The 27569-nt window shown below is 43.4% G+C and overlaps 1 protein-coding gene across 3 annotated transcripts in view; it reads left to right on the forward strand.

Annotated features, from left to right (window-relative positions):
* Positions 1-27569, forward strand: part of NUCB2 (nucleobindin 2) — a 680179-nt gene that overhangs the window by 529682 nt on the left and 122928 nt on the right. For all 3 annotated transcript variants that reach the window (XM_069623774.1, XM_069623775.1, XM_069623773.1), the window contains exon 11: positions 9121-9291. In XM_069623774.1, coding sequence (XP_069479875.1) covers positions 9121-9291 — 171 coding nt within the window. The remainder of the gene's footprint in view (positions 1-9120; positions 9292-27569) is intronic.

Raw genomic sequence — 27569 nt, forward strand, 5'->3', positions numbered from 1 at the left:
GGGCTGGTTTTGACAAGCACTATGTGGTGTGCTGTCTGTTAATTCTGTTGCAGCATGTTTGAATCGATGCGTGTAGGAGGCCCCACCTAGCTAATTCAAAAAGAGCGGAGTGAGGGGTAGGGAGGGAAAACAAGACGTAGATGTGTTAGAGTTGGTCTAGTGTACCCCTTGATTAGAAATTCAAAGAGGCACTTACAAAGCCCAACTATTTGTTGTGATTTCGTCCTGGCAGACAACGAATCAACGCACCTGTACGCCCCTCATAGAGGCTTTCCAACAGACGAAGTGGGATCATTCCACTCGATCTCCATTGCCCCCTGAGCTGCTCCAGCTGGTGCCAGAGGAAACCAAGGAGGGCTTCCTATACCAGCAATGGGAGTCCAAGAGGAAGACTATCATGGCGGAACCCTTTTTGGACAGCCATGACTGGGCATCAAGCCAGCTGAGACAGCCTGCACAGTGTGCACTCGCGGCTACAGAAAAGGCAGCTCCACGAAAAAAAGGAACTCCCATCAAGGTTGTGCATTTTCACAACAACCACTGAACCCTACGCCCTCAACGGGAGCATAAGTAATTCAGACACAAATGTTACCCACAAGTGAACTATTGCCATTATTATTAGGGGTGGCTGCGCCCTGGGGTTCCCCGTGCTCCGAGCTGTGTCCTCACTGCTTGTGCAAGACCACAATCCCAGCCCAAGTGGTTCTTTTTCTTGATCCAGTCCGAGCCCAGAATCAGGGGTCAAGTTTGTATTTCCCCATTTTTTCTTCATTTCTCCGCCCTGAGGAAGGCTCCACTACAACTGTACATGCCCAGCAGGGGGCAGATCCGAAACGTGACATGGATGTTTGAACTTTTCACATTGACTGGAAACTCTATTTCGGAAGTTAATCTGAAGTCTGAAGCTAAACCAGCATTGAAACATTGTTCTTGCACGTAGATCATTTTTTTGTGCTCTCTCTCAAGAGTTTCTCTCCCCCATCAAACACCAACACGTCGGCAGACCTGCATTCTTTTATTTAGTAAAACAGTGGCACCTGTATATTGAAATGTGGGCCGCTTAGAGTTTCCCTCCAACTGAGGGTATTTGGCCTGAGGCTATTTTGGCCTGTGGGTGTTTGCTCTGTCTTTCCAAGGCAGACCTGCATCCACTCATTTAGCCAAACAGTAGTACCTGTATATTGAAATTTGGACTGCTGATTTGTTTTCTTAAAGTACTATACATGGATTTTTTTATTTTCCACAAGCGATGGTTTAATTATTGCTTGCCTTTATCTTCTTGTCATAAAAGTGCGCTGATTTGTCTCTGTTAGATCTTTTTCGTACTTGCAGTTCTATGTTTTATTGTTTTACTCTCATTCCAAACTGCATTTCCTACTTTTTGTATGTATTAACCTTATTCATTTGAGAACACAATAATAAATCACTTTGTGAAAATAAGGAATGTTTTCTGAGTATAAATACTGTGGCTAAATAATATTTGTGATTTCATTGTTCTAGGTCACACTATTAACGTTGTTTAAACATATTTTTGCAAAATAACTTAGTTATATTCTAGCAGAGTGGATACTTTTTGGTATATAGATATTCTCACATTAGTCCCAATCCACTTTCTGCTTTGAGGGATGACCTTGATATATCTTTTTTTATGAGGAACCCTTTTTGGACGACATTTGGGAGGAAGGCCTAGCCCTCATGAAAAACCCATGCATGGCTCCAACCAAACAAGATAGGCTGGAGAAGAAATACAGGGTCCCGGACCCCGCACCCCAGTGCTTGAGGTCACAACCATTGCCGGACTGTGTTGTGTCGACCGCCGCAGGGAAACGTTCGGCCATCCTGGCCTCTGCATCATCAGTCCTCCGGATAACGAGGGCAAGGCGGTGGACGCCATGGGGAAGAGTCATCTACACGGCGGCATCCACAATCAAGGCGGCCAATGCTCTGGCAATCTTGTCCCGATAGACTGGGAGCTTTAGTACACCCTGGGCCCTATCCTGGAATTCCGAAAACTGAGGCTCTTGCCCTCTTTCAGGAGGGCGAGGTGGCATTGGACCATGCCATTACGGTGGCAGTGGACATCGCTGACACAGGCTTCCGACAGATGGGAAACTGAGTTTGCCTTCGTTGGCAGGAATAATTGAAGGCCACAAACCTTCACCAGGACTTTCATGCAAAGGTCCTGGACATGCTTTTCGACAGCGAGAATCTGTTCGGGAAGGAAGTCGACTAATCTCTTCAAGCCATAAAGGCGGAGACGGCATGTGTGCAGCAACATTGCTCATCGTCTTTAAGCTCCTCCAGGGGAAAATCTAGTAGATCATCCAAGGGATACTCCACGTCATACAGTCAACCTCCTCGATCCTCCATGCAGGAAGCCTGCAGGGGTCGCTCCCAGGATTACGGTAGCAGAGGTCGGTATCGCTGGCACCCAAGCAAGCCTGTCCAAGACATCGGGCCCCCACTCATGCACCATGGTGGGAGGCCAGCTGACGAGGTCCGTCAGCGGGTGGAAGAAGATCACCACAGACAGATGGATGCTGGACGCTCTCGCCCAGCGACACACCTTGGTGTTCCAATGCAGGTGCCCTCGTATTCCACTGGTACCCCGTCAGGAGCAGCACATCCCTCAGCTCCGGAAGAAGTGCGAGCCATGTTACAGAAAGGGGTGATCGAAGCTACGGTGCCATTGGGGAACGAGTCTAGTCCAAATACTTTCTGGTCAGAAAGACCAACCTGCGCCATCTAAAAAAGTACTTGAAATCCCCAAAATTCGGGATGGTCACGTTGCAGCACGTGCTCGGCCAACTGGAGGAATGCGATTTCTTGATGTCGTTGGACCTAGAGGATTCATACTTCCATGTCCCCATCCACAGAAAACATCGGAATTTCCTAAGGTTTGCAGTTCAAGGCCCTACCTTTCGGCTTAAAGTCGGCCCCAAGGGTGTTCCCAAAATGCCTGGCCGTGGTGGCAGCCCATCTGCAGGGAGTGCACGTATATCTGTACCTGAAAGATTGGCTGGTATGAGCCCGCTCCCAGGAACTGACTGATAAGCACAGGAAGGAGACCGTCTGGCTACTGACTGAGCTGGGGATTGCTGTCAACTATCTGAAGTCCTGCTTAACGCCATCGCAAAACGCGCTCTTCCTCTACGCCAGACTCAACACAGTGGCTTGCCTGGCATCCTCATTGGAGCGGAGGCTAGTGGCCATTCAAGCAAAGGTATACAGCGGCTGTCATCGGCGAAGATGGCCACGGTTCAAGCCATCGAGTCTTTGCTGGGCATGATGTCCTGCATCGACCTTGTCCGTCTCTGCAGGTTTCAGATGCGACCCCTACAGGAATTCTTGGCTGCACGTTGGATATAAGTCTCTGGGGAATTTTGAGGGCAAGATCACCCTCCGCGAGGAGTTACGGTGGGCGATAGTGGTGGGCGTACGCGGGATTTCAAACCCTGTCATACCAAGAGACGGTCGCCATGGATGCCTCTCTGGAAGGTTGTGGAGCTCACACCGGACGTCTACACGCCAGAGGTCTGTGGCTTCCGGAGGGGAAGGAGCTGCACATCAACATCCTGGAGTTACGGTCAGTGTTCTGGGCCCTCAAGTCGTTCATAGTGTCTCTGATAGACAAAGTGGTGAGGATCTTCATGGACAACTTCACCACCATGTTCTACATCAGGATGCAGGGGGGGCACCCAATCCTCAGCGCTCTCCAAGGAAGCTCAGGATTTGTGGCATTGGATCATCTGACAGGGGAAGTTCCTCGTCCCGCTCCACCTGGAAGGCGTCCAGAACACTATCGCCGACTCCCTCAGCAAGGAGCTGTACGCTTTCACGAGAAACTTCGTCAGGATCACGTGGACTGTCTGTTAGTCAAATGGGACAGACCTCGAATCGATCTTTTTGCCACGGTGGAGAACTCAAATTGCCAGAAGTTTGCCAGCCGATTTCACCAACCGAGGAGCATGGGGGGTGGGGGGGATGTGTTCTCCTTCCTGTGGGAAGGTCTGTTTCTGTACGCCTTTCTCCCGTTTCCTCTCTTGCTACGTGTGATCAACACATTGTTGGTGCAAGATCATACTAATTGCCCCACATATCGGGATGCATGTTTATTTTTTATCACCATACCTTAGATCAATTAGGTGGTGCATTCAGACCTGTTGCATACCAGGATATAATTTCCACCATCTGTATGCAAAGATTAAATATCTCTCGAAGGTTCTTCCACCGAAAAGATTGCCAACATTTTTCAACCTTTGATGACAAGCTCCAGGCTTAAAAATATTGAAAATAAGGGGCTATCTAATGGTCCACCCCAACTACATATCTTCTGACCCATAGGTATAATATTATGGCAAGTTTTCTTGAATGCAAAATTTTAGCAAATTCCCTGCATTGTCCTCAAAAGCAAATACAAAGAATAATAAACTAGCAAAAACTATAAACCATTGTGCCTATGTGGACACTAAATCTGTCACCTGAGGGAAACTCCTATGTGAGCACAAAACACACCAAAAGGTAAATCAAGCCCATAAGGAAACAGTGGCCATGTTAACATAAGTATGAGCAAGCGTTCCCAAACCATCCTCTGTTTTAATAGGCAAAATGAATCAAAACGCTCCAACATGCCCTACCCCATCCAGTGCAGCCACCCAGCACCTCAAATATTTAAGAGTTGGTCATCGGCAAGTGTTGACAGATTGAGCTGCTATATTTATCAATTTCCTGCCCTACAGGAGTTTGGTATTGTCTAAATACAGTGAGAGTGGTTGCTTCTTTCCCGTCACATATTTTTCTGTGGCTGCACCCACCTCCCCCCTCCTTAAAAGCGGGGGCTGACAATTGGTTGGTTGGTTATGCCTAGTCCTCATATCCCTGGAATAGCCACCCAATTTGAGTCACCAATGCCCTCTTGTTACCTAGAGATAATAAAAAAAAGTTTTTATTTGTGTTTCATAGGAAAGAGCCAGCTGTACAGAATCTGTCTTTTAACAAGCTCGACCATGGTATCTCAGTATCTCAGAAGGCTCTCTTCTCATTTGCACCACATCCTGAAATATCTGAGCATTATAACTGGCATCGCAGATGGGAATCTCTCTCAACATTAGCTGTTTAGTCTGGAGCGAAGATAACTTGATTACAATGTCTCTAGGTCTAGCGCTTGATTCTTAGTTCTTCCAATACAAAAGGTGCGCTCATTGGTGATGACTTGCTGATTGGAGAGGCCCAACAATTGTACAACTAAAGGTTGAACACATTGAACTATGTCTGACCTTTCCGGTTGTTCTTTCATATTTCTTCCCGGTGGGGCAATGCTTTTTGTAGAGTTGCAATCGAAAAGCTCTCCCTCAAGGTCTGCAACTTGGTCTGAATGCCTGATATTGTATTGGCTAGGTCTTCAGAGTTTTTTAAATTGCAGTTGGAATCTGTGTGAATTTCCTGAAAAGGTGACCACGACAACGGACTGAGATGGTGATCCTGCCTTGTCAGGCCCACCCTCTGCAGTTTGTGGCTGACATCTCTTAATGTCTTTGTTTTACTTCCTTTTCATGGGAAGGGGCTACTTGCGTATGCCTAATGCCTGAGATTATCGTTTTATGGTTTGACACCTTACCACTGTGTTATGTGCAATATGGTGCTTGGAAGAGGTAAATGAGGATTTTCCATTGCCCCTGTTGAAAGTTCAGACTCTGTGCTAGAACACGCTTTATCATCTCCATGAGCGCATCATGATGGATTTTCAGAATGATTGAACCCCGTGCGGAGATTCTGAGAGACCACCCTATTCCGGTGAATAGGGAAAGATGGCCAAAATGTATCTGGATAGTGTGGCTGAGCAGCAAGGCTTGGGAGTGTTAGAGTGGTGAAGGGTTCAGTTATATTCACACAGAGCTCTCTTAATAACACAAGTTAGGCAGAATGTATACAAATATAGATTTAGACCTTGGACAACTATGAGCAATTAAAAACTACTGGTAGGTGTTACTCTATTACATTCATTACTATTCTAATAACTTTCGGCATGCCCTGTTAAGAGTACTAACTCTTTACTTAAGAATCAGTTAAACCATCAGAGCAACTCTAGTGTAGTAGAGCAAATGACTAGACAACTAGGTAAATAACAACCAAATTAGAGAACTAATATGTAGAAAGGGAAGGAGTTAAAACACCATACACAGCCTTATAAAATAGGTCAATCCTTCCCTAGCTAAAACAAAGGGCGTCTAGTTCCCTTAAAGTCACAGGTTCCCAAAGCATATGTCTTCAGAAGGTTATGAGTGCTATGAAGAGAATGAACACGATTTGGCAAAGCCAACAGATAGTTTGTAAGCGTTTTAAAGTAATGATGACACGCCCTCTGCCCCGCTGCTCTTTCGCTCTGCCCCGCTGCTCTTTCGCTCTGCCCCACTACCCACCTCTCCTCCGCACTATGCTGCATGCTACTGAGCCACCCTCCTTTCACCCACTATTCATTTGCTTCTCTCTCATTCCTTACACTACTCTTTCTAAACCCCCCCCCCCCCCACACACACACACGTAACACTTTTAGACTCCAGCCAATACCTCGCCTGCTCCACAATTCGCCTCCACTCCTCCCTTCTGCTGGTCTCTTGGTCGTCCTCCAACCACACCCACATCACCCACACTTCTTGTTACCAGCTTTTAGAGGCTTCCCCTACGCAGGATTTGTTCCCTTTACTTGACCAATCTAACCCTGCCTTTCCCCCTAGGAGAGTGTGAGTGTGTGTGTGTGGGATGCAGACTCTTAAACAGGGGGCTATGCCCCCCCCTTTGGCCGCTACTTTCTCTGTGTGTAACAAATGGCTGCTTAGGTATGTTTACTGAACCACTGTTCTCTGATTCACACGGGCCACTTTGGCAGCTCTTGAAAACCCTGTCCCCCTGCTCTGTCTTGCTTCTATTGAAGGAACTCCAGGGGCCTCAGGTGCAGAGGTCACTTTTGGCATCAGGAATTTGATTTGGCAGTTCTGTATTCTGGCGGGACGGTTGATGGAACTGGACAGCTAGATGACGCTGGCACGATGAAAAAAGTGCCACCATGTTGATGACCTTGGAGGACCCCCAGTACACGATGCAGTTGGAGATCAGCAATGGCCACTTGGAAAGAATGGCAGAAAAGAAAACTACCTTTATTGTGGAAACAAAGAAGCTGGTCCTGCAAGGCTCTTCTTCATGCTGGAGAGAAGCAACTGAAGGACGAGGCCACTTGTTTCACATGTTGAGGGTCTGCAGAGTCCCACATCTGAACTCCTGACAGTGACCGAGAAAGCCCACGGGGAAGCTGGTCATCCTGCATGATGGTTATGGGACACTTGCAAAGGATTCTCAAGCAGGGGGTCAAAGGTCTTTTGGAGATGAGCAAAGGTGCAGGGCTTCAATGGGATGGTTGCAATGAGTTCTGCGTCTTCAGTTGGATGCTCCTCTTCGTAGGAGTCTTGGCTCCAACTATCTGCTGAATGGCTGCAGACGTCCTCCTTTTTTCAGTATTCGAGCTGGAGTCACCCCCAAGACCAACAAGTTCAGGATCTGCACCATTTAAACTGGCGGGGGCTGTCCAATCATGGGGCAGTCTTAAGCCACTACATATTACCAGCAACAGATGCAATTTGTCCAGGATGTGGCCTGAGACCAGACAGTTCCAGCCCCCACATCCGGCCTCACACACCACTGCTTTTCCTGCGAAAGTTGGAGGTTTTCCTGGGAAAAAGGCTTACCACATATGGCAGATGCAGCCCTGAGAGGGTAGAAAGAACACCAAAATACAAGATGGGCGATGGACAGTCAGATTACCCATGGTACTGCCGTTTTGGAGTATATGGTACGCTGAAAGATTTTCAGTGGTGAAATACAAAAGTGCATGAGACATTTAAATTAAATGCAATAGAAAAAGATCCACTGCCACCGGCCTGTCTTGGACAAATCATGCAATTAACCAAAAAGTTAATAATAGCAATGTTATGGGGACACAACAAATATATCTACAGAACCTCACTAACTCATTACATTACCAAACCATAGTCCTGCGACTCGTTGATGCAGTAGGGACAGGCACATTAATTGCATTAATTGTAATTCAAGTATTTGCTTTGTGCTCTCCAGGGTTAAAGTGCGAGGTACGCAAAAAACAGTGAAAGGCATATAGAAACAAACCCATGCACTCAACCTACTCAGTAATTTCCCATCCCCCCTACCTTAAGCAATGAAACCACAGTAGACCAACCCCAACACCTCCTCGCCCCAATTCAGCAGCAGGTCTTGAACATAAATATGTTGTGTTAATGATTCTTCTATAGTGCAAGGATGCTCTTGGTTCTCTTTCACACCAACTCCCACCATTTCAGCTTAGAGCTATAGCTTGCCCCGACTACACCTTTGGTTAGAAACATGTGCAGGTACGAGCCCTGGCAATGATGGCAACATTGTGGGTCCACCAGGGAAAGCGAGTTCTCTATGGGTAATTCCACTTCAGCACGCTAGTTGATAAATGGGGCTGAAATATCTCCATCCCTTTGTGTTGGCTTGCAATAAATAATGTTTGAGACTTGCTCTGGATCATGTCTTCCTTTTCTCACTCAATTCAATGGATGGTGAAGTAATGGGGAATGTGGGCATTCAAGGACTCAGGATTCCATGTTGTATACTGCTACTCTTTGCCCTTGTTAATATGTTTTCAGTGAGTTGTCTCTCATTCTGAAATAGAATGGCAGCGTGGAAGACAGTCTTGCTGTATAATCACTGTATTGCGCGAGGTAAGCCTGAATGGGAGGAAGTAGGATAAGGGAAGATTTTATGTCATTCGACTTTTCAGTTAACTGTTGCCAAGACATAAAATGTTTTTTATTTATGAGTTGTAATGGCCAGCACACCAGTGACAAGCAGGTATGTGTACTATTAAATATTGACATGGTATTTTCCCATCATTGACTGTATGACCAACGTGATTTGTTTGAAGTAAAACTTTGAAATCATTTTAAGAGGCTTATTTACAAGACCAATGTGTGTGCCTTCAGGCAATCCTTTGAGGAATTAAAATATTTCAACATATTTAATACTTTCTACTGTATAATCTTTCTTTCTTTGCCCAAAATCCTTCAGACGCTCGATCAGCAACAGCTTTTTACAGAGGAGGAGCTCAAGGAATATGAGAACCACATTAAGCAACAGGAAGGTGAACTTCTAAAAAAGGCAGAAGACCTTCACAGACAGAGAGAAGACTTGCAAAGACAGCATGACCAGCTACAAGCTCAGAAACAAGAACTTCATCAGGTAATTCCATATCCTATAGTATGTATTTAAGTCAAACATGCTATGTGGTGGTCTTAAATTCCATAGCCCTCTTTACTAGCCCTCTTTACTGGGCTGAAGGGCAGCCCGCTCATCCAAGATGCAAAGCACTTTTGGTATTTTCAAAAACTTAACTGTGTGACTGCTGGCCTAGCAGAAGTACAATCAATTCCTTGTTATGATTGCAAGGCATCCCCTAGTTGAGAGCCTTCTCTCTTCAAAAAGGAAACCTGCAGCGCTCACAGGCTTTGCTCAAACAGCTTCATATTCATTTTCCATACCTTTGTCCCATTCTTTTTTTCTCTCCGGCCTTTCTTGCCTTTGGCCTCTGCATGCCTACTTCCTGCGCTTTATCTTATGGCATATGTAACTCAATTTATAGGATTCCAGTCTTGTTCCTCATAATATTTGGAAGCCAACGCTAACTGGTTTTGCTTTAACTGTATTGTGGCCTCACTGCCCCATCAACACTTGTAACATCTGCAGTGCTACTTGAAAGTAAATGGAAAGTTGATATATTTTCTCACAGCCCCTGTGGAATGACCCGTCAGTTATTGGGTGACCAATGGCTGCCTACTGAAGGTGACGCAAGGTTCCAGAACCGTTTTGCATAATTTGCTCTTTATAGTAGCGGAGTCTGAATCTGTGGTCCGTTCCAGTAGCACTAAATAAAGACATAGTGTGGGCACAGGGATGTCATTTAGGGGTCGCCAGAGGTCACCTTTGCGACCTCTGAGGTCACCTTTGCAACCTCTAGAAAAGAGAAAAATTAGAAAAAAAGAACAATGTGTTTTTTTTTTTTTTTTTTGTGTGTGTGTAATGCAAGCTCATGGGCTGTGGCCAGCACCATGTGGCTCTTTTAGTTCTGGAGTGGCTGGCTTTCTTCTTAAAGTCCCTTAAAAAAAAAAAAAGAAAAGGAGCGACACAAGTCTAAACACTTTCAGCAATGACCCTAAATTAGAAAGATTAGGGATATCAAATAATCTCTTTCTGGAATTCTATACAATAATTGTTAGACTAATTAAAGGTTTATTTCAGGCACACTTCAGGGGGTGAGTCACTGATTTAGTCTGTTCTTAAACATCTCAACTCAGCCTTTAATCCTTCTGAGTCGATTAATGAGTACCAACACAGGTTGGGTGATATTGGGTGTGTATTTTTTCTATATAAAGCGTTTAAGTGCTATATAATAACTCATAATTATCATTTGGTCATGGACGTCTGCTTGCATTCACAGTAATTTGGTATTATGGGTCTATACACACTGATCATAATGCTACATATGCCGATCCATTCTTGTATGAAATGTACATCACATTATAGTGATATTGTAAACATATTTTTTGTAGTGTACAATGCTATGTGATAGCACACCCTGTTTTGTCAACGGGTGAAAGGTCGCGTTCCATCACATCCCACGATATCACTTCGGGGTGGGGTCAAATGACATCACTTTCTGTGATGTCACCAGCGGTCAAGGGTCATGTGATGTCGCTTTCGCTACCAAAGAACAATCGAGTGAGGAAAGCACACCCTGTCTTTTGTGTATTGTTTAAAGAAAGTTTTTCGTGTTTTTTGTTAATTTCAGTCACATCGACTCTTATACCAACAGTTTTTTCTGGGTGCCGGGGAGAAAAAATATGACTCTGGTATCAAGAAGTCAAAGAAGAATATGAGGAAAATGTAGTTCCCATTAATAATAGGAACTCCCGTCCTCTGCACACCATTCAAAAATGGAAAAAATATTTTCCAAACAGATCTCAGTATTATTTAGTGATTTTCAAATAATCATTCTATCACTCTTTTTCAAATAATTCTTTGACCACAATCAACGTAAAAATACTTCAAAATTTGATTTCAGTCGACAACTTTACACATTTGAGTGATTGTTTTTTACTGATGATGTATATGACATAAATTTGTTATTTTCTTTTGAATTCGCTTCACTCTAATAACTCCAGTTATACAAATAACAAAAATTATTTATTTTCAACAACATAACACAATTAAAATTAAAAAAATTGAAAAAAATAGCTCAACGCGTTTCGAGAGACTTAACTCTCTTCTTCAGGAGCACTAATTCACTTTTCTTATAACCTTAATCACTTATTTTTATAATTCTAGTAATTCATGGTACTATCCAAGAAATAATAACATCATCCCCCTTTAACAAATGAACACTTCTTCAGCATTTTCTTGTGGCAACTATTCCATTGTGAAATGATGGAAACGTCATCCTTCTGTGTTGCCCAATTCGTCACCGTGAAGGTGACTGGACATCCGGCATAATACTATGTCATAACTTGGCATTGAAATATGATTGGCAATTGAAAACTGGGAAGAGGCTTAATCCGTCCCGAAGTGGAGAGGAAAGGAATACACAGGTAGGATTAGACACTACACAGTTCTAAAAATAATTACTCAACATTTCATTATATTGATGGTAATACATATATATATCATATTATTCACAGATAATCAAAAACGAATTGAAAAGTGAATTAGTGCTCCTGAAGAAGAGTTAAGTCTCTCGAAATGCGTTGAGCTATTTTTTTCAATTTTTTTAATTTTTAATTTTAATTGTTATGTTGTTGAAAATAAATAATTTTTGTTATTTGTATAACTGGAGTTATTAGAGTGAAGCGAATTCAGAAGAAAATAACAAATTTATGTCATATACATCAGTAAAAAACAATCACTCAAATGTGTAAAGTTGTCGACTGAAATCAAATTTTGAAGTATTTTTACGTTGATTGTGGTCAAAGAATTATTTGAAAAAGAGTGATAGAATGATTATTTGAAAATCACTAAATAATACTGAGATCTGTTTGGAAAATATTTTTTCCATTTTTGAATGGTGTGCAGGGGACGGGAGTTCCTATTATTAATGGGAACTACATTTTCCTCATATGTCGCTTTCGCTACCCCAGGCATTTTGGTGAAATGACGTCCCTGTGTGGGCACAGCCAATACGCTCAGAGGCATTTCCCGGCATTTCCCGGCACTTCACATACCACGCACCCAATGGTAGAAGGACTCTGGCAGTAAAGTGGAGGCACCTGCAATCATCCAACTGGAGCATCGGGTGATGCATTTATCACAGTTCATTTCTTTGTGCCTGCCATAGGTGAAGACAAGGCCTTTACCCACCCTACACCCATTACTGAGAGCGAGGATTGCCTTTTTATCAGTACCTCATGGAAACATCAGCAACCAAAATCACTTGTGCCCAGGTTCCCGTAAGCTATCTATCGGCCCTAAATGTCATGAGAAATCTCATAAAATGAACTGGAATGGGAGCATGCTATTATTCATCTGGCTCCCTGGGAGCCCACTCCCATCCATTCATGGTATCTGGAAGGGCTTTGTGTATAACAATTGTTGGAACAAGTTGTTAAGTCTTCAACTCTGAAAAGGGAGGGTTGCTCTCAGTGATCCTTTATATACATGGATTTCTGTCTATGGACCGAACTCACTTTTGTTCTGGATGAGTCGCTGCAGAGTGATGTTACTGTGGTCCAATTCAGTGGTATAACAAATCCCTGTCATCCACCTCCACATATCCTGCCTGCACCCGAGCCAGGCCCCTACTTTCACTTGTTAAAGGTAAATCACTTCACTTCGCGCTACAAAATTGGATTCCTCTAGACATCAAGCCTGCTTCCAGCCAGTTCTGTGTGCATGGGGTCCTGCAGCCTGAGCATAAATTACCACAAGTCGTATTGGTTCCTTGACAGCATGCTTTATTTCCCTACTTTTGTAACATTCTCAGGTTTGCTCATTTTGCATTTTATGCCACAAACTGCACTCTTGTCATTTGTTTCTACAGCTATAACTGCCATCTGTTGGCGCCTCTGCCACTTCTCTTCCTGTATCTTTCAAATGACAGCCCATTCCTACTTTGATTATCTGACCTTGGTATCCCTAAATGGAATGCCTATCATATAAGGGGATCGATGAGGCCCCCCTTAAAAAAAACTCAGACTTTCTCACTCTAATATACCATGCTATACCTCAACTTTAGAAACTGACCTACCCGACCTGAAGCTGGGTGCTCAGGCTCCCTTAGTGACAAAAGGCAAACAAATTGGTCAGTGCTCTTCAGGACTTATTCGTTGACCTCAAAATTAAGCTGTACTCTTATAGGGGAATGGCAAGTCTTTACATTTGTGTAGAACTGTGCGTTTGTATTTGCATCAGTAAATGAAACTTTTATTTTTGTATTATTTTTAAAGAGTTTGAGCACCACTGGCAACCCAAGAATCCTTTCAGAGATGCAACATTTTGCTTATTTCTTTACAGTGTCACGATTCACAGGACCTCGTCACTTCTCCCAAGAGGGGCATATTTCCCTGTGAGGCTAGGGAGGTGAGCCCGCTACGCAAAAATCCCCCTATGGGTGGCTGATCGCGGGACCTCGCAGGAAGAGACTTCCCTCATGAGGACAAGGACTCCTGTTCCGTGATGGAACTCCCTAAAGATCTTACCTTAGAGACTATGCAAACCCTCTAGGTCTTCCAAAAACCAACCTGAGATGACCACTATCTGTTATTGCAATATTTACATTTGACTCCACCAAGACTAGGAAGAATGAAAGTAAAATACAAGCAATCTTGAATCCTCTCCTAAAAGTACTGAAAGGAAAAAGATTCAAGGAGGTATGCAAACTACTCCTTTTACAGCTCCAGACAGTATTGGGAAGAGAAGACATGGCCACGAGGCGGGATGAAGAGTACTTCAGAGATAGAAAGGAAAGACTGATAGTCTGCTGGGGATTGCCCAATTTCAGGATATAAAAAGCAATTAATGACTCTTTGAAAGGGGAAGCAGAGGTGAAGTCTCTCAACCCCAGGAAGTTAAAACCTGGGAACTGTGAAGTCTGAAGACAGAGCAAGTCTGCAGTTGAGCAGACGCTGTGGAAAGGTTTGAGGAATCTTCCAAAGCTAGAGGGAGGCAAGACCTGAGCAGAAGCTTGATAAAGGCAGACTGCCTGACTTGGGGAGGTGGACCGTGTGGTCCTTCAGCGAATTATGAAGAACGTCTGAAGAACAAGCCAACCCAACACCCCAGGAAGAACCATTGATGTGGCCCCCTCAAACAGAAGGTAACGGAAGCTACGGTAGACCCGCTGCGGGGAGGGTGAAGATTGCATTGGAAGGAATCTTCCTCGTCAGTCACAAAGAGGGCAGTGCTAAAAAGGTCATCAGGAGTAATCTCCCTCACCACAGTAACAGAGCCAAGTTGATAAGAGTGCAAGGGCATCAAGAATAATCTTCCTGCTCAGAAGAATCGAAAGAAAGACCTCCACAGAAAAAAGTGCCTCAGGAGTAATCTCCCCCCTTGTCTCATTAATCGGATGACGGGCGTTCAGAATCAAGGAAGTTTAAAAAAGTGGTCTCTCTGCCGATAGGGCTATTAAGAATAGCAGAGGAAACCAAGGAAACTTCAGGAGTGATCTCCCTTGTTTCATTACTCAAGGAGAAGACCAGGTAAATCGTAGTGTATTTTGTCCAAATCAGACACATAAAGATCATACAGAACCAGCGCCAAAATGCATCCCTGCTTCAAGATGAAGTTGGTGGGACTGGGTGGTGTTAAACAGCATTCTTGGTTCAGTTGCACAGATGAATTAGTGTCAAAATAAATGTGTTCAATTAAATGGAGGGTTGATTTATCAAGTGCCCATTTTTTCAATTGAAGGCAGCTGCGTAATCTATTTAACTAATATACAACGGATGTCCTTTGGAAGAAAGTGCTTTCCGAATAAAATGGATAAAATAAGAGACACCAAAGATTTGTTAATGTGCTGACCCCTTTGCGGAAACCTGTTTGCTGATGTTTGAGGCTCTCAATCTCGTTAATCCAAGCATTCATTTTTTTCCACTAATAAATAAGAAAAGATTTTCTAAGTGCAGTCTGTCATAGCCAATAATCAATAGTTCTCCAGGCAATCTTGAGGCCCTTTTTTGTGTCTCGGAATCAGTATAAATTGCTTCCAGGAATTATGGACAATACCACTATTTAAAGTCTGAAATAATATATGATCATTAACACTGGCCCACATAAGTGAGGCTTTTTTAATTGCTGCATTAGCTAGCCGGTCTGGTCCGAGAGCATGTGAGGTTTTCAGCATTTTTGTAATGAGCAATGTCTTCTATAGTAAAGACAATTAATATCATAGCATTCCATAACCACTCCGCTATCTTCAATAAGGAGGTCTTTGCAGAAATAAAGGCTATGAACATAATTGCACCAGCCTTTTTCTGACATTGTGTTGAATTCACGTTTCCCTACAGATGCCGACATATGTCTATTAAATATAGCGCAAAACTTGGGTGAGTCATGTAAGCTTAGTACACTATAAAAATTATTTTCCATTGGGCCGTAGCATTCAGACCCTTATGTATATGTAACCAATGCCTATATTTATTTTTTAATGTAACAGATTCCCTCAGTAGTTTCATTTTGGATTTTGCCTGTGGTTTCACCTTTTTTAGGTCTATTTTAAGCTCTTGTGTTTTTTGTGCAATACGCGCATCATATATTCTGCTTTTCATAAAGACATTTCACTCAAGGGACAGGATCCTTTACCTGTCTTTCAGGGACTATCACTGACTTATGCATTCCTGGAACCCTATAGAGAAGTCTCTGGTAAGTGAGACAGGAGGTAAGTGGGTGTAAGTACTTGTAAGGAAGCCTTACCGCAGTAGTCTGCCTGGAACCATGTGGATGCTCTCTGGGTATGTGTTATGCCATCACGTAATTTCCTTGCTGAAATCCTTCTTCGGGACAGATGCTGATGGTGAAATCTTCTATTCAGTTTGACCAGGCTAACTCCCAAGGTTGTGTGGGCACCAACATGACTGACTCTCAGCTCAAGCTAAACTCAGTATTGTAAGTGTGTGAAAACAAGTAGTGGAACTATGATCCCTGCTGGCCTGCCCCCACTCCCCACAAAACCCATCGCCATGCCCTCTCCCACACGCAATCCAAACCCCCAAACAAACACACCTGCTGTTTAATGGAACATTCAATGCAGTGCACTGAAGTGCAAGTTTAAGCTTCCTACACTTTAATTTTGAAAGTAAACCATTCTGTAAACTTTTACTTTCAAAATAAAAGTAGAGGAACAGTAAAACCTAAAGAAAGAAAAGTAGAGGAGCCTGCCCACTTCGACCATTGGCTAAACCTGTCTAAAACAGAGAAGATTGTCTTTGGCTAGACTATTTATCTTTTACTGAAAACAACCTTGCACAACTGCCAGAGGACCGAGGTGGAAATGGCAGAAATTCACAAAAGGCTTCTTTGAATCCTCTGCAGGTCCCAAACCTCAAAAGCAAAAAAAAACTCTCCCACCCAGTTATCCAGTTGTTGGTGGGCTGTATGAATTCTCACTCTTCAATTGATCTTCCAGAAACTACTTGTAAGCCACATGGACACCCATCTCGGAGCTGGTTGAATTTCATCAGAGTAGCTGCAGGAAACCGTATAGCCAGGGAGAGGGACACCAGATTGTGAGCGTTGCTTTTAAGCTGGCCTAAAGCTTTTGGAAGATCCTCCGGACTCCCACAAAGCAGGACTGACCAAGCCTGACCCCTCTCAGCCCAGTGCAGGACCCCAGATGTAAGGAAAGTCCACCTTGACAGCCAGGAACCGCGCTTATTGCTATTTGCTGTACCGCAAGGAGCAGAAACGTGAAACAGCCACTGAAAGTAAAAGTTTCCGGTTGCCAGTTTTGACAGTCTCTGTGCGGTGCAGGAGTCCCCCGACGTCCTCCCTCTTGTCCCCATGACTGAGGCCCAGGAACAGTGAGATCCGCACAGCTGCTCAGGAACAGAAGTCATCAGTTGCATCTTTTCTTCTTTACCAATTTACTGTAAAACAAGTGTAAGAGAACTTACCTGTTACCGTGGAAGTGCTTGTAACTTCTGCAACTCACAAGTCTAATAAGCTTGTGGCCCTACATTTGATTCTTCTTTTTCATCAAAGACTCCTAAGAACTTGTGCAAAGACTTCCATTTACTTACCTGAAGTGCTGCATCCTATTCAAAGACTTTTGTCCATTGACTTTGGCGTAGCCTATTTGAACTGAATGGCTCTTCGAAGTACAATCTGAAAGTATTTGCCCTGCTTATGAATATTTGTAATTTCTTGTGTTCTAATAACCTTTGCCTTTGACCAACCTTTTAAGTGTTCTGAATGCCAGCAGTAAGATATTAATGTCCCCAGCACCCTTGTCATTGAAGTCACCTGTGGGTGTAGGTTGTGTCTGTGGACCATCCCAAAAGGGTCTTAACTGGTTCAGAAACTTTACGTGTACAGTATTGAAGTGCATTTGTGTGTTACTAGTATATTGCTCCCTTCTAAAGAAGAACTGACTGATAAATTAATAATTGTTTATGCAAGAAACCTTGTGTGTAAGAGTTTATTTGAATACCTGTAACTGTGAATCTTTGTGTAACTCCACTACAGCTCACACTGCCCCCCCCCCTCTTGAGATAAGCCTGGCTGCCCAACATGCTACCAAAACTGTGAAGTACAAGCTTATGCCAAAGCTTGGGTTGCCTCTACCTGTAGTCAGTTGTATGTAGTGTTCCCAGAGGGTACTGCATTCAAACTTTGCCTAACACCGCCCTACAGTTATTGAACGGTGCTCCATCCTGAGCAGTGTTTATCGTGGTAATGCCAGAATAGCCTGCTCTTGACCAAACGTCATCAGTCCTCTCCCCAAGGATAGCAATCGGGAGACATTTAATGTCCCCTATAGCTAACGTGTTTCCTCCTGACATTTTCTCCAACTCATGTATCCATTTCTCAGCGCCAGCAGTTAAACTCAGGAGTTTACACCTTAAATTATCCTTATCCATCTGTGGCCAAGGTCTGTGACGTCGCTCCTCCCTTCTCTAACAAAGGAAACTGTGAAACCCCAAACTCACATTTGTCACCCATAGTCTGTCTATCCATAACAGGGACAATGGTTTGTCTCCGCCTTCTACCTGGCAGCAACCTTAACCTTCTCACATACGGTGGCAAGTAACACCATGAGATCGCTCTTTAGGTTGATCTAGTTGCGTCAATAATTCTGACGCCCAAGAATTGAGTCGGTCTAGATCTGACCATCTTACTTCCTTATCCAATGAAATACACCCTACAGGGCCACATGCCTCACCTTCCTCTTCCCCACAGAAGGTTGCTCTGTCTTCATCTGACATATCCTGTCCCCAGATTGAGGACTTCTCTCCTCCTCGTCTCTGTCCATAGTCAGTTTAAAGACCGCTCCTTTGGCTCAAAACTACATGAGCCTCCCTCTTTATCGTACAGCTGCGTACTCTCGAGTCGATCATTACCCTTCTTGCTGCACTTTCTTAGTCCTCATATCATGATCGACTTTATCGATTGTGTCCCCAATGCTTCTCGAGTCAAACTCTTCCTCTAGACGGACCTGCTATTGGCTCATGTGCTGGGAAGAACTCTTCTGTCTTCCATGACACTACTGGATTAGGATCCATTACTTCCTTTTCCATATGATCAATATCGCATGCTCTTAGCCTTCGCTTTTGTTTTAGCTCATCGTCAAATGCTCTTCACTTTCTTGCGTCCTCTTACCCTTGCTTCCTCTTTTCTCTTCATGTCCCTTCTCTCATTTGCCCTTTGTATTTCTTCATCTCTACATCTTTGCATTCTTGTATCCCTTAATTTCTGTTCCTCTGCCTCCATTCTTTTCCTTTCTACTCTTTCTCGTTCTTAGATTGCCCTCTGTTGTCATATTTTCTCTGTTCCTCTGCTCTTTCTTGCTTTCTCAGTTGCTCCTCTTGATACAACTGTTCCCGTCTTTGTCTATCCTTTCTTTTCGTCCCATTGTCTTTCAATCTTTCCTCTTTCTTTATCCTATTAATCTTGCTCATCTTGATCTTTCCTTTCCCTTACGTCCTCGATGCTCTTAACATCAAGTTTGAGCAAAATCTGACTACGCATCCATTTGTTCTGTATCAGCGCTAACTCATCAGTCTTATCTTTTTCTCCTTTCCATCTCTTAATTTCTCGTCCTATATCTACGGATGGACTTGGTCGATCACTTCTCTCATCGCGTCTCTCCTTGTCCCTCAGGACCTTAGAGATTACATCTCTCTCAGTATTTATTTCTGGACACTCGTCGCTGCTTAGCGCAGGTGACTCATGCTGGGTTGCTATACCCTGCTGCTCCCTTGAGCTCCCTTAATGGGTACAACCCATCATCTTTCTTCCTATCGCCGTCTGCTTCAGGCGCGGCGGGTGGAGCAGAAGGCTCCTCACCCCCCTCTGTGCATACATTAAGTATCCAATCTACAGGAGGTGGCACTTCTCTATCCTCCTGGTACATTTTCCAGCTCACTAATAGTTTTTCAAACTTTTTTCCTGTATATGCAGCATGCAAATATGTCGTTGCATGGTGCGAAACTGCCTTCAATAAAGATCCCCCTTGCGGCCATGGCATGAACATTTTGTCTGCTGTGCCCTTAAACCACTCTGCACTGTACTGTCTAAGCTTGGGTGCATACTTCGGTAACTGCTTGCAGAGGTGTATAAGCGCAGTAATATTCTCCATTTTGACACGTCACTCTTGACTGTCAATACTCGCCTTTACACTTTGCAATTCAAAAATACTTTTCAGAAAAATAAAACGATATGAGCGTGCACCAATCGTCACAGGCTCCAAAACCTCTATCACGTTTTTTTGTTTGTTACTGTACTCTGTTTTCACTAAACACCATTAGTTTAATTCCAACAAATAAATAATTCTTAAATCACGTGTTGTCTTTTTTTTTCCGTATATCAATTCCTCTCTACATTTTTCACCCTATATAGTCACATAAAACAGACAAACTGCCCCGTGAAGTCCCGCTTTGCCCGGAGTCGCTTTTCTGCTGCCTATTCATTTGCTGCTTGCAAGCTGATTCACTGCTATTTGGACTGCAACAACCAGGAGCCTTCACTCTTGATTGGAAGGCAGGTCTATAAGAACAGGAACGCGCGCGCACCCGTGGAAGCCCTGTGAAGTCCCGCTTTGCCGCTTCGCCGCAGCGTCGCAAGCTAGCGGTCAATCCTTATAATATCACTCTCGCTTCCATCTACAAAGAGAGCTTGTGAGAGCTCCTAAACCGTGAGTGTTAGATATTTATAGAGTCTAGTTTTTAGGGACGTTTTGATTCCGGGCTCTTGACTAACCTTTGCCCCAAATGAAACGAAATCTTTATACACTTCGCACTGGAATGCCTCCCTTACAAAGTGTATTGTTCAATTCCAGCGAAACACAAGCCAAGACTGTTCCATGTGTCTCGACACCGCGTTCAGTCAGAGTAGAACCTCCAAAGCTTCCCATTGTAAAAAAGCGTACTGTTCTTCCCGTAACTAACTCACTGAAACAAACTGCAAGCACCCAAGATATGTTTTTTTTTTATCCGGACTGTGTAATTTAAAGTTCTACCTTGAAAAATTCTAAAGACACTTTCCAGCCTCCCCCAAATATAATTAGTCATAATCAGGCGGGGTGTAGCACCACCTTAGATGTCTCCTTGTCTGACAGCACAGTTTTAAGAGGGGAATCTATGGCTCAAATCTCCGATACTAAATCCAGTCCCACTCCAGTACAATCCCAGGGGGATGTAGTTGTGATTGACCTGCCTTCCCCTGGTTCTGATTTCACAGTACAAGAAACACTTGGTAATTTTTCCTTCTCACCCAAAATGTTTTCAAATGGAGGTTATACGAAATCTAATGTAACTTCCTCTTTTTTATTTCCCACTCCTCGCAAATGCCCTTCAACTGAAAAGCCCCAACCATTACAAAATGTGTCTAAAGAAGTTGAACTAACTTTGGGAGCAATGAACTTAACTTTACAAACTATCACCACATTGATTAACACATACTAAATTGGATGTTCAGGGCGCTCAGTTGTTATCTGTCTTGGCTTAGCAGGCCAAGCAAGAAATACCTTGGGCGCATCAACGACCGATGACTAATGAGCCTCTTGTGCTGCCAACAGTACCAGTTGATAATTGTGTAAATCCGCTCAAACTGGTGTCTGTTGCCACCATGACTTCTACCATGGTGCCTAATAGTCCTTCTGTAAAAGTACCACTGAATGCATTAGAAATATCCAATCTGCACTCCCAAACAGAAATGCAATTGTCTCCCATCACCATAGACAATTCAGGTATATTGTGCTCTCTCCCGTATATTGGCCAGGTCATCAGAGATTGCGCCTGTTCCTGAAAAAGGTGCAGGTGGGGAGACTGAGTGCTCCAATTCCAGAACCATATACCATTTTTTTCTAAAACTACGCCACAATTACCATCTAAAGCGCTATCCTCTGGGAAAAATTTCCAACTAAAAAAGAAAAATTCAGAGGTGGTAAAAAAAAAATCCAAAAATCTAAAGAAAACAAGTTGGTGCGCCAACAAGTTCGAAGCAATTTTTTAACATGCTTACTCTTCCTAACAAGCACAGTCAGCAAACGGCCTGTGCTATTACAAAAAAGTATACGCAACTAAGTCAAATGCGCAAACTAAAACTTGACTCCATAACTGAAAATTCTGTACCTCCAGTTTCTTATGCACCATTGGACAATTTGGTCCACGCAGTCTAAAATTATGAAAAACAACAAGTGAGTTTGGAACCGCATCATCCCTCACTGGCTGCTGAACCCAGCGACAAACAAACCCCAGTGCAAAGAACTGAGGTTTTGACCGCTGAGCGCTCCACATTAAAAGAACCAAGATCGTCTCAATCTTGTACATCGACTGAACACGAACAAGAGGTGCTGGCGAATTGTCGTTCAGAAATTAGGAAGGAAGTTGATGCGTATATGAGCAGATTTGCCTCGTTACCGATCCTAAAAGGGCCCTCACTTGCACCACTCAGCCTAGATACTCCATCCATTCAGCGACCTGGATCTAAACCTTCGGTCTCATTCAAGTGTGACAACACCAAGAAAGTGGCAGTCTCGTCCACTTCCTTGTCTATTCATGATGCTGAAATTGCCTCTTTGCTGAAATCTTTACGCCCTCTTGCAAGCAATCTACCTTGCTCTACAACAACAACTTCCTTCAGTAATCCACCTGTTAAATCAATTCTGAAGACAAAAGTGGGTAAGGAGAAAAACATTACCTTAGTGCTCGGTTTTCGTCCAGCACCATATCCACAATATGTGCTAAACCGTCATAGTATCCTACAGGTGTTTTCCGATATTCCACTGTTGCAGGACATCGGAACTTCAGATATAGCGCAGGTAGAGTTCTTTAATGATAACTCAGTAAGTACGGCGTGTCTTTGGCTGACGTCCAGAGTTGTCAGAAATCTTATATGGGAAGCGAAGGATCAACTCCTAGCTTTGGGTTTCATACTTCTATTGGGTCCAACCAACTCCTCTGACGGATCCCTCAGGGCGGAAACATGGATCAACTCAGCCATAAGCGAACTCAACAAGGGTACAGACTCTATAGAAGGATACTCAAAAGATGATGTGACCTCTAAATGCTGCTGTAATTGTGACTCCAGAAGTTAACTTTCGTACAAGGTTAAGAATGAACGTACTATTTCCCTTGCTTCTTGGAACACCCGAGGTTTTAGTCATTTGCTAAACAACACACTAGACACTCTAAATAATTACAATGTGACTCTATTACAAGAAACGTGGCTTACAAGAGTTCCCTCTTGGGACAATCATGCCATACACTTTTTACCAGCACTACAAGGCGGAAAGGGGCGTCCAATGGCTGGTCTTTTGACGGCCTCGAAATTAAGTTCTAATGCTAGTATAATTTTCTCCTACTCCCCAAATTCTTTTGCCCAACTAACTGTTATCTCAATAGTCAACCTTGTACGCCTTAGTCAACTTATACTGGAGTCCCAAGAGCATTGATAATCGGAGGTTTTTGGTTGATGTTTGCACGATGCTGGACTTCATTGTATTTATCCCTAAAATACAGTACACAATTGTTGCTGGTGATCTCCCTGTTTTTCTGCTAATTATGTTTTAGGAGATTCGAGACGTAGATTGTGGGAACAACTTATGCATTGCAGAGGCTTTTGTATGATGAATGGGAGTAAATTTGACATCAGTGATTCAGCTCATACGTGGTAACAAGGTGCTGCAAAAGCCACAATTGATTATATCTATGTGGATGACGAGTTGTATTCGAAAATCCATTCCTTTAGCTTAGAAACCAATCCAAATAGTGACCATCGTTTGCTCACTATTAACTGGTTGACCAATGTCCCTTCTACCAAATGCAACACAGTGGCAAATTTGGGTCAAATAACTGTTTCTAATCAGTTAAATTGTATAATCTGGAATGAAAACAAACTAAATGATTTAAATAATTGCTTGTGAGCTGCCTTTTGTCACTCACGTGAAAAAACATTCTCCACTGTTGTCCCCTATTATGATCTTATACAACATTTTGCAGATAATAGGGTGCGTAAAAAACAGACCTTTAGAGGCTCACATGTCTTTGATGTAGAAGCGAAAATCAAAAAAACTGAATTTCGATTTAATAAAAGGGAGGCCTTGAAGCTCCCATTAAGCATCAGGTTCACAGTTCTCACTCAAGTTAAAACCTCATACAGAAATTGGCGAAGACACCATCGCAGTAGACTATTCCAACGAGATGGAGAACTAATGCTGCAAAGCATCCGCAACCATAACACGGCTCAAATTTGGAAAGCTTTAACTAATGCCATATCCCCTGTGCAATCTGTCGGAACTGCAGAGTGTGCCGGAAGCAAGTTGGATTAGCCACTTCTCTAAAGTTTACGCTGGTCCGCCCTATTCCGAATCAACTCTTAGCACCTTTCCCCATAAACGGTTTCATATCACCATCTCTAAATCTGACATATTGTACTTCATCAATAAAATAAGTCGGTCTAGAGCTCCCAGTCCTGACGGGCTGTCCAATGAAACTTTTAAACAACATCCAGTAATATGGTCATCAATTCTACACCAAATTTATGAACATATTAATGAATCTCAAGAGATTCCTACATCTTGGAAACACTTGTTGATTGTTCCAATCCATAAAAAAGGTGATTGGAGTCTCCCAGAGAACTACAGACCCATTGCCTTACTAGATGCTGCTGGGAAACTTTATAGCCGTATCATTCTACAAGAATTGAACAAATGGACCATAAATGAGCTCAAAAGAGATCTGTTTCAAACCGGCATTGTTGCTGGCTTAGGGACATCAGTGAACTTGATCACCCTGAACATGCTAAAATCTAAATATGCAGAAGTTAACCAACCATTGTATATGGCCTTTATAGATTTTCGTCTAGCATTTGATTCGGTCGACAGAACATTGCTCTTTCAGAAACTGCAGAAGTATGGTTGTCCTCCATCATTATTAACTATAATTAAAAAACTACACACAAAAACATCTATTCAAGTAAGACTATCTCTCGATGGATTACTATCTGCGCACATCGAGACTTTGAGAGGCTTGAAACAAGGGTGCATTCTGGCGTCCACTTTGTTTAATCTATTCATTCTAGATATAGGTGTCTCTTTTGAACAAGTAATAGCCGATTCACCAAAACTAGGATCTCAAAAGATCATATGGCTCCTTTACGCCGATGATCTTGTCCTTATTTCTCAAACTCCTAAAGGACTACAAGAATTATTGAACAGACTAGACACTTATACCTGTATTAACAACCTGATCATTAATGTGGACAAGACACAGATAGTAGTAGGTCAAAAAAATTGGTGAATTTCCAGTGGTATTTGCAGAAAGCCCCTTTAAAGATTGTACCCTTTTATAAATATCTAGGGTTACCATTTTCTGGCACTGTGAAAAATCAAATTTGTAATGATACCCTGAAAGCAAAATCCATGACTCTTATATCCCAAGCAAAAATAATCTTGCATAAGTATGGTAAATTTACCTCAGCTCATGTTGTCACTTTTTTCAATCAAAAAATTGTCCCTATTCTATCTTATGGAGCTGAAACACTGCTTCCACAATCAAGAATTTATTGGGACAGACATGAAGAGAATTTTTGGAAAGCAGTTTTTTGTCTACCTACGTGTACTCCTATGTGTATGTTAAGGTACGAACTGGGCCTCATCTCTTTGTCTGCACTAGTTCTTTGGAAGTTTTGTAACTTTTACCGTAAATGTCTGTTGGGAATTAACACCATGAATTTGTTGGGCCCAATTGCAATGTACATCTGCTCATCCAACGATGTGTTTCCCAAAAAATGGGTAAAAGACATTTTGAAAGTATTAGTAAATGCTGACATCTCCATTGACTTGATACTTACTAACCCTGATCAAGCAAAAAAAAGAATATACTGGCATGACTGGATTGTAACACAAGAACTTTGTTCAAATTATGTGGATTTTGATTTAAATCTCTTTCCACATAAGAAGTTCAAACAAATGGCCAATTATCTTCTAAAGTCTCCATTGCATTATGTACGTGCAGAAATGTTAAGAATGCGCCTGAATCTTCACCCGACAAATCAAATTTTGGCAAGACGTGGTCTAATTTCAAAAAATGAAAGTTTCTGTCGCTTCTGCAAAGACTGTAAACAACTAGAGTCATTAGCTCATATAGTGGTTGATTGCCCGGCTTTGAATGGCTTACGCGAACTTTCGCAATTTGTTGCAATTAAACTGCGACCGCTCTTCAAATGAAATATGGAGCTTATTTTTTTTGATAAGACATTTTTTATTTTCAATTATTCATAACATAGTCAAAACAACCAAAACCAAGGAACAAAAGAAAGAGAGGCAACGACATCAATTGAGGCCGACACAGCTCATTAAGCAGTATTAACAATGATAAGTCACAGGTCACCATTCCTACGGGACAGAGCCACAATACACAGTGTAAAAGTTCTGGTTAGCATCCCCAGGGCAATTTCTCCCAAACCCTTTCAATGTCTTCCAGTGTCTTTCAGGGCCCTCCTTCCTCCCATGCCGCCCAAATTTTGGAAGCCTTATTAGGACAGCCCCTTGCATTGTATATCCGTCTTTCGAGCATTGCACATGTGTCCATGTCCAGCGTCCACTGCTCCATTGTCGGAGGTTCCGGTACACCCCATTTCTGTGCAATGTTTCGCTTCATTAGGGCAGTCGCCGTGTGCAGCAACAGTTCCTCCCATTTATTCAGTTCGTGCTCCCCTGGGACTCCCAGGAGCAGGACCCTCGGGTCACAATCAATTGTTTTAGAAAGTATCCGGGCCAGCTCCCGACAACAGGCGTCCCAAAAAGTTTGGATGCGGGGGCAGGACCACAAAGTGTGGAAGAAGGTCCCTTCCTCGCCCCCACACCTGAGACAGTTCGGATTCAGTGCTTTCTTCCACCCAAACAGTGCCGTCCTAGGATAGTACACTCTATGCAGTACTTTAAGTTGCACCAGTCTGAGTCTTGAGGAGATGGCAGTTTCCCGCGGGTGCATTAATACCCGTATCCAGTCCTCAGGGTCAATATCCCCTACATCTGTTTCCCACTTGGTTTTTAGACTGGTCAATTCAGGGGTTGCGAAGGATGTGATGGCATTATAAAGGATGGATGTGCATTTGGAGGGGATAAGTTCGGGGAAAATGTTGCGTTCTATAGGTGAATATTCCGGGGTGTCATCTTCTATCGCTATGTGGACTCTTAGGGCGTGGGACATCTGCAAGTGATGATATCTTTCAGTGTCCGGGAGTCGAAACCTGTGTTGCAGGTCCGCAAACGGCGCAAGATTCCCGTCTTTCAGGACATCCCCCACCTTATGGATCCCCGCTCTCACCCAGGATGGCCAAGGTTCAAACCTTACAATTTCTCTCAAGTTGGCATTACGCCATAGGGGCTGCGCCGCTGATATCTTGTTTCCCCAACCCACAAATTTATGTGCATCCTTCCAGATGGTGGTAATATGTGCTCTTGTAGTTGATGGGGATGGTCTGAGGGGGGCTTGGTATAGTAACTGTATTGGGTCGGTGTCGTGCATGGGAGCCACTTCGGCTTTGATATGGGGTAGTTCCCGGTCCCCGTGCAGTAGGTCGTTGACCACCGCAAGTTGTGAGGCCCAGTAGTAGGTCTGAAGGCGGGGCACTCCGATCCCACCCTCCCATACTGACCTCTGGAGTGTGGCCAGTGCTATGCGCGCCTGCCCTCCACCCCACAAGAGTTGCCTAAGGAGGGTTTCCGCCCGGTCAAATTCAGCCCCCGGGATCTGCAGAGGGGCGTTTTGAAGGGCGTAGAGGAATCACGGGAGGGCCAGCATCTTGAA

The sequence above is a fragment of the Ambystoma mexicanum genome, chromosome 11 (assembly GCF_040938575.1).
Source record: "Ambystoma mexicanum isolate Mex_15411 chromosome 11, UKY_AmexF1_1, whole genome shotgun sequence".
Lineage (NCBI taxonomy): Eukaryota > Metazoa > Chordata > Amphibia > Caudata > Ambystomatidae > Ambystoma > Ambystoma mexicanum.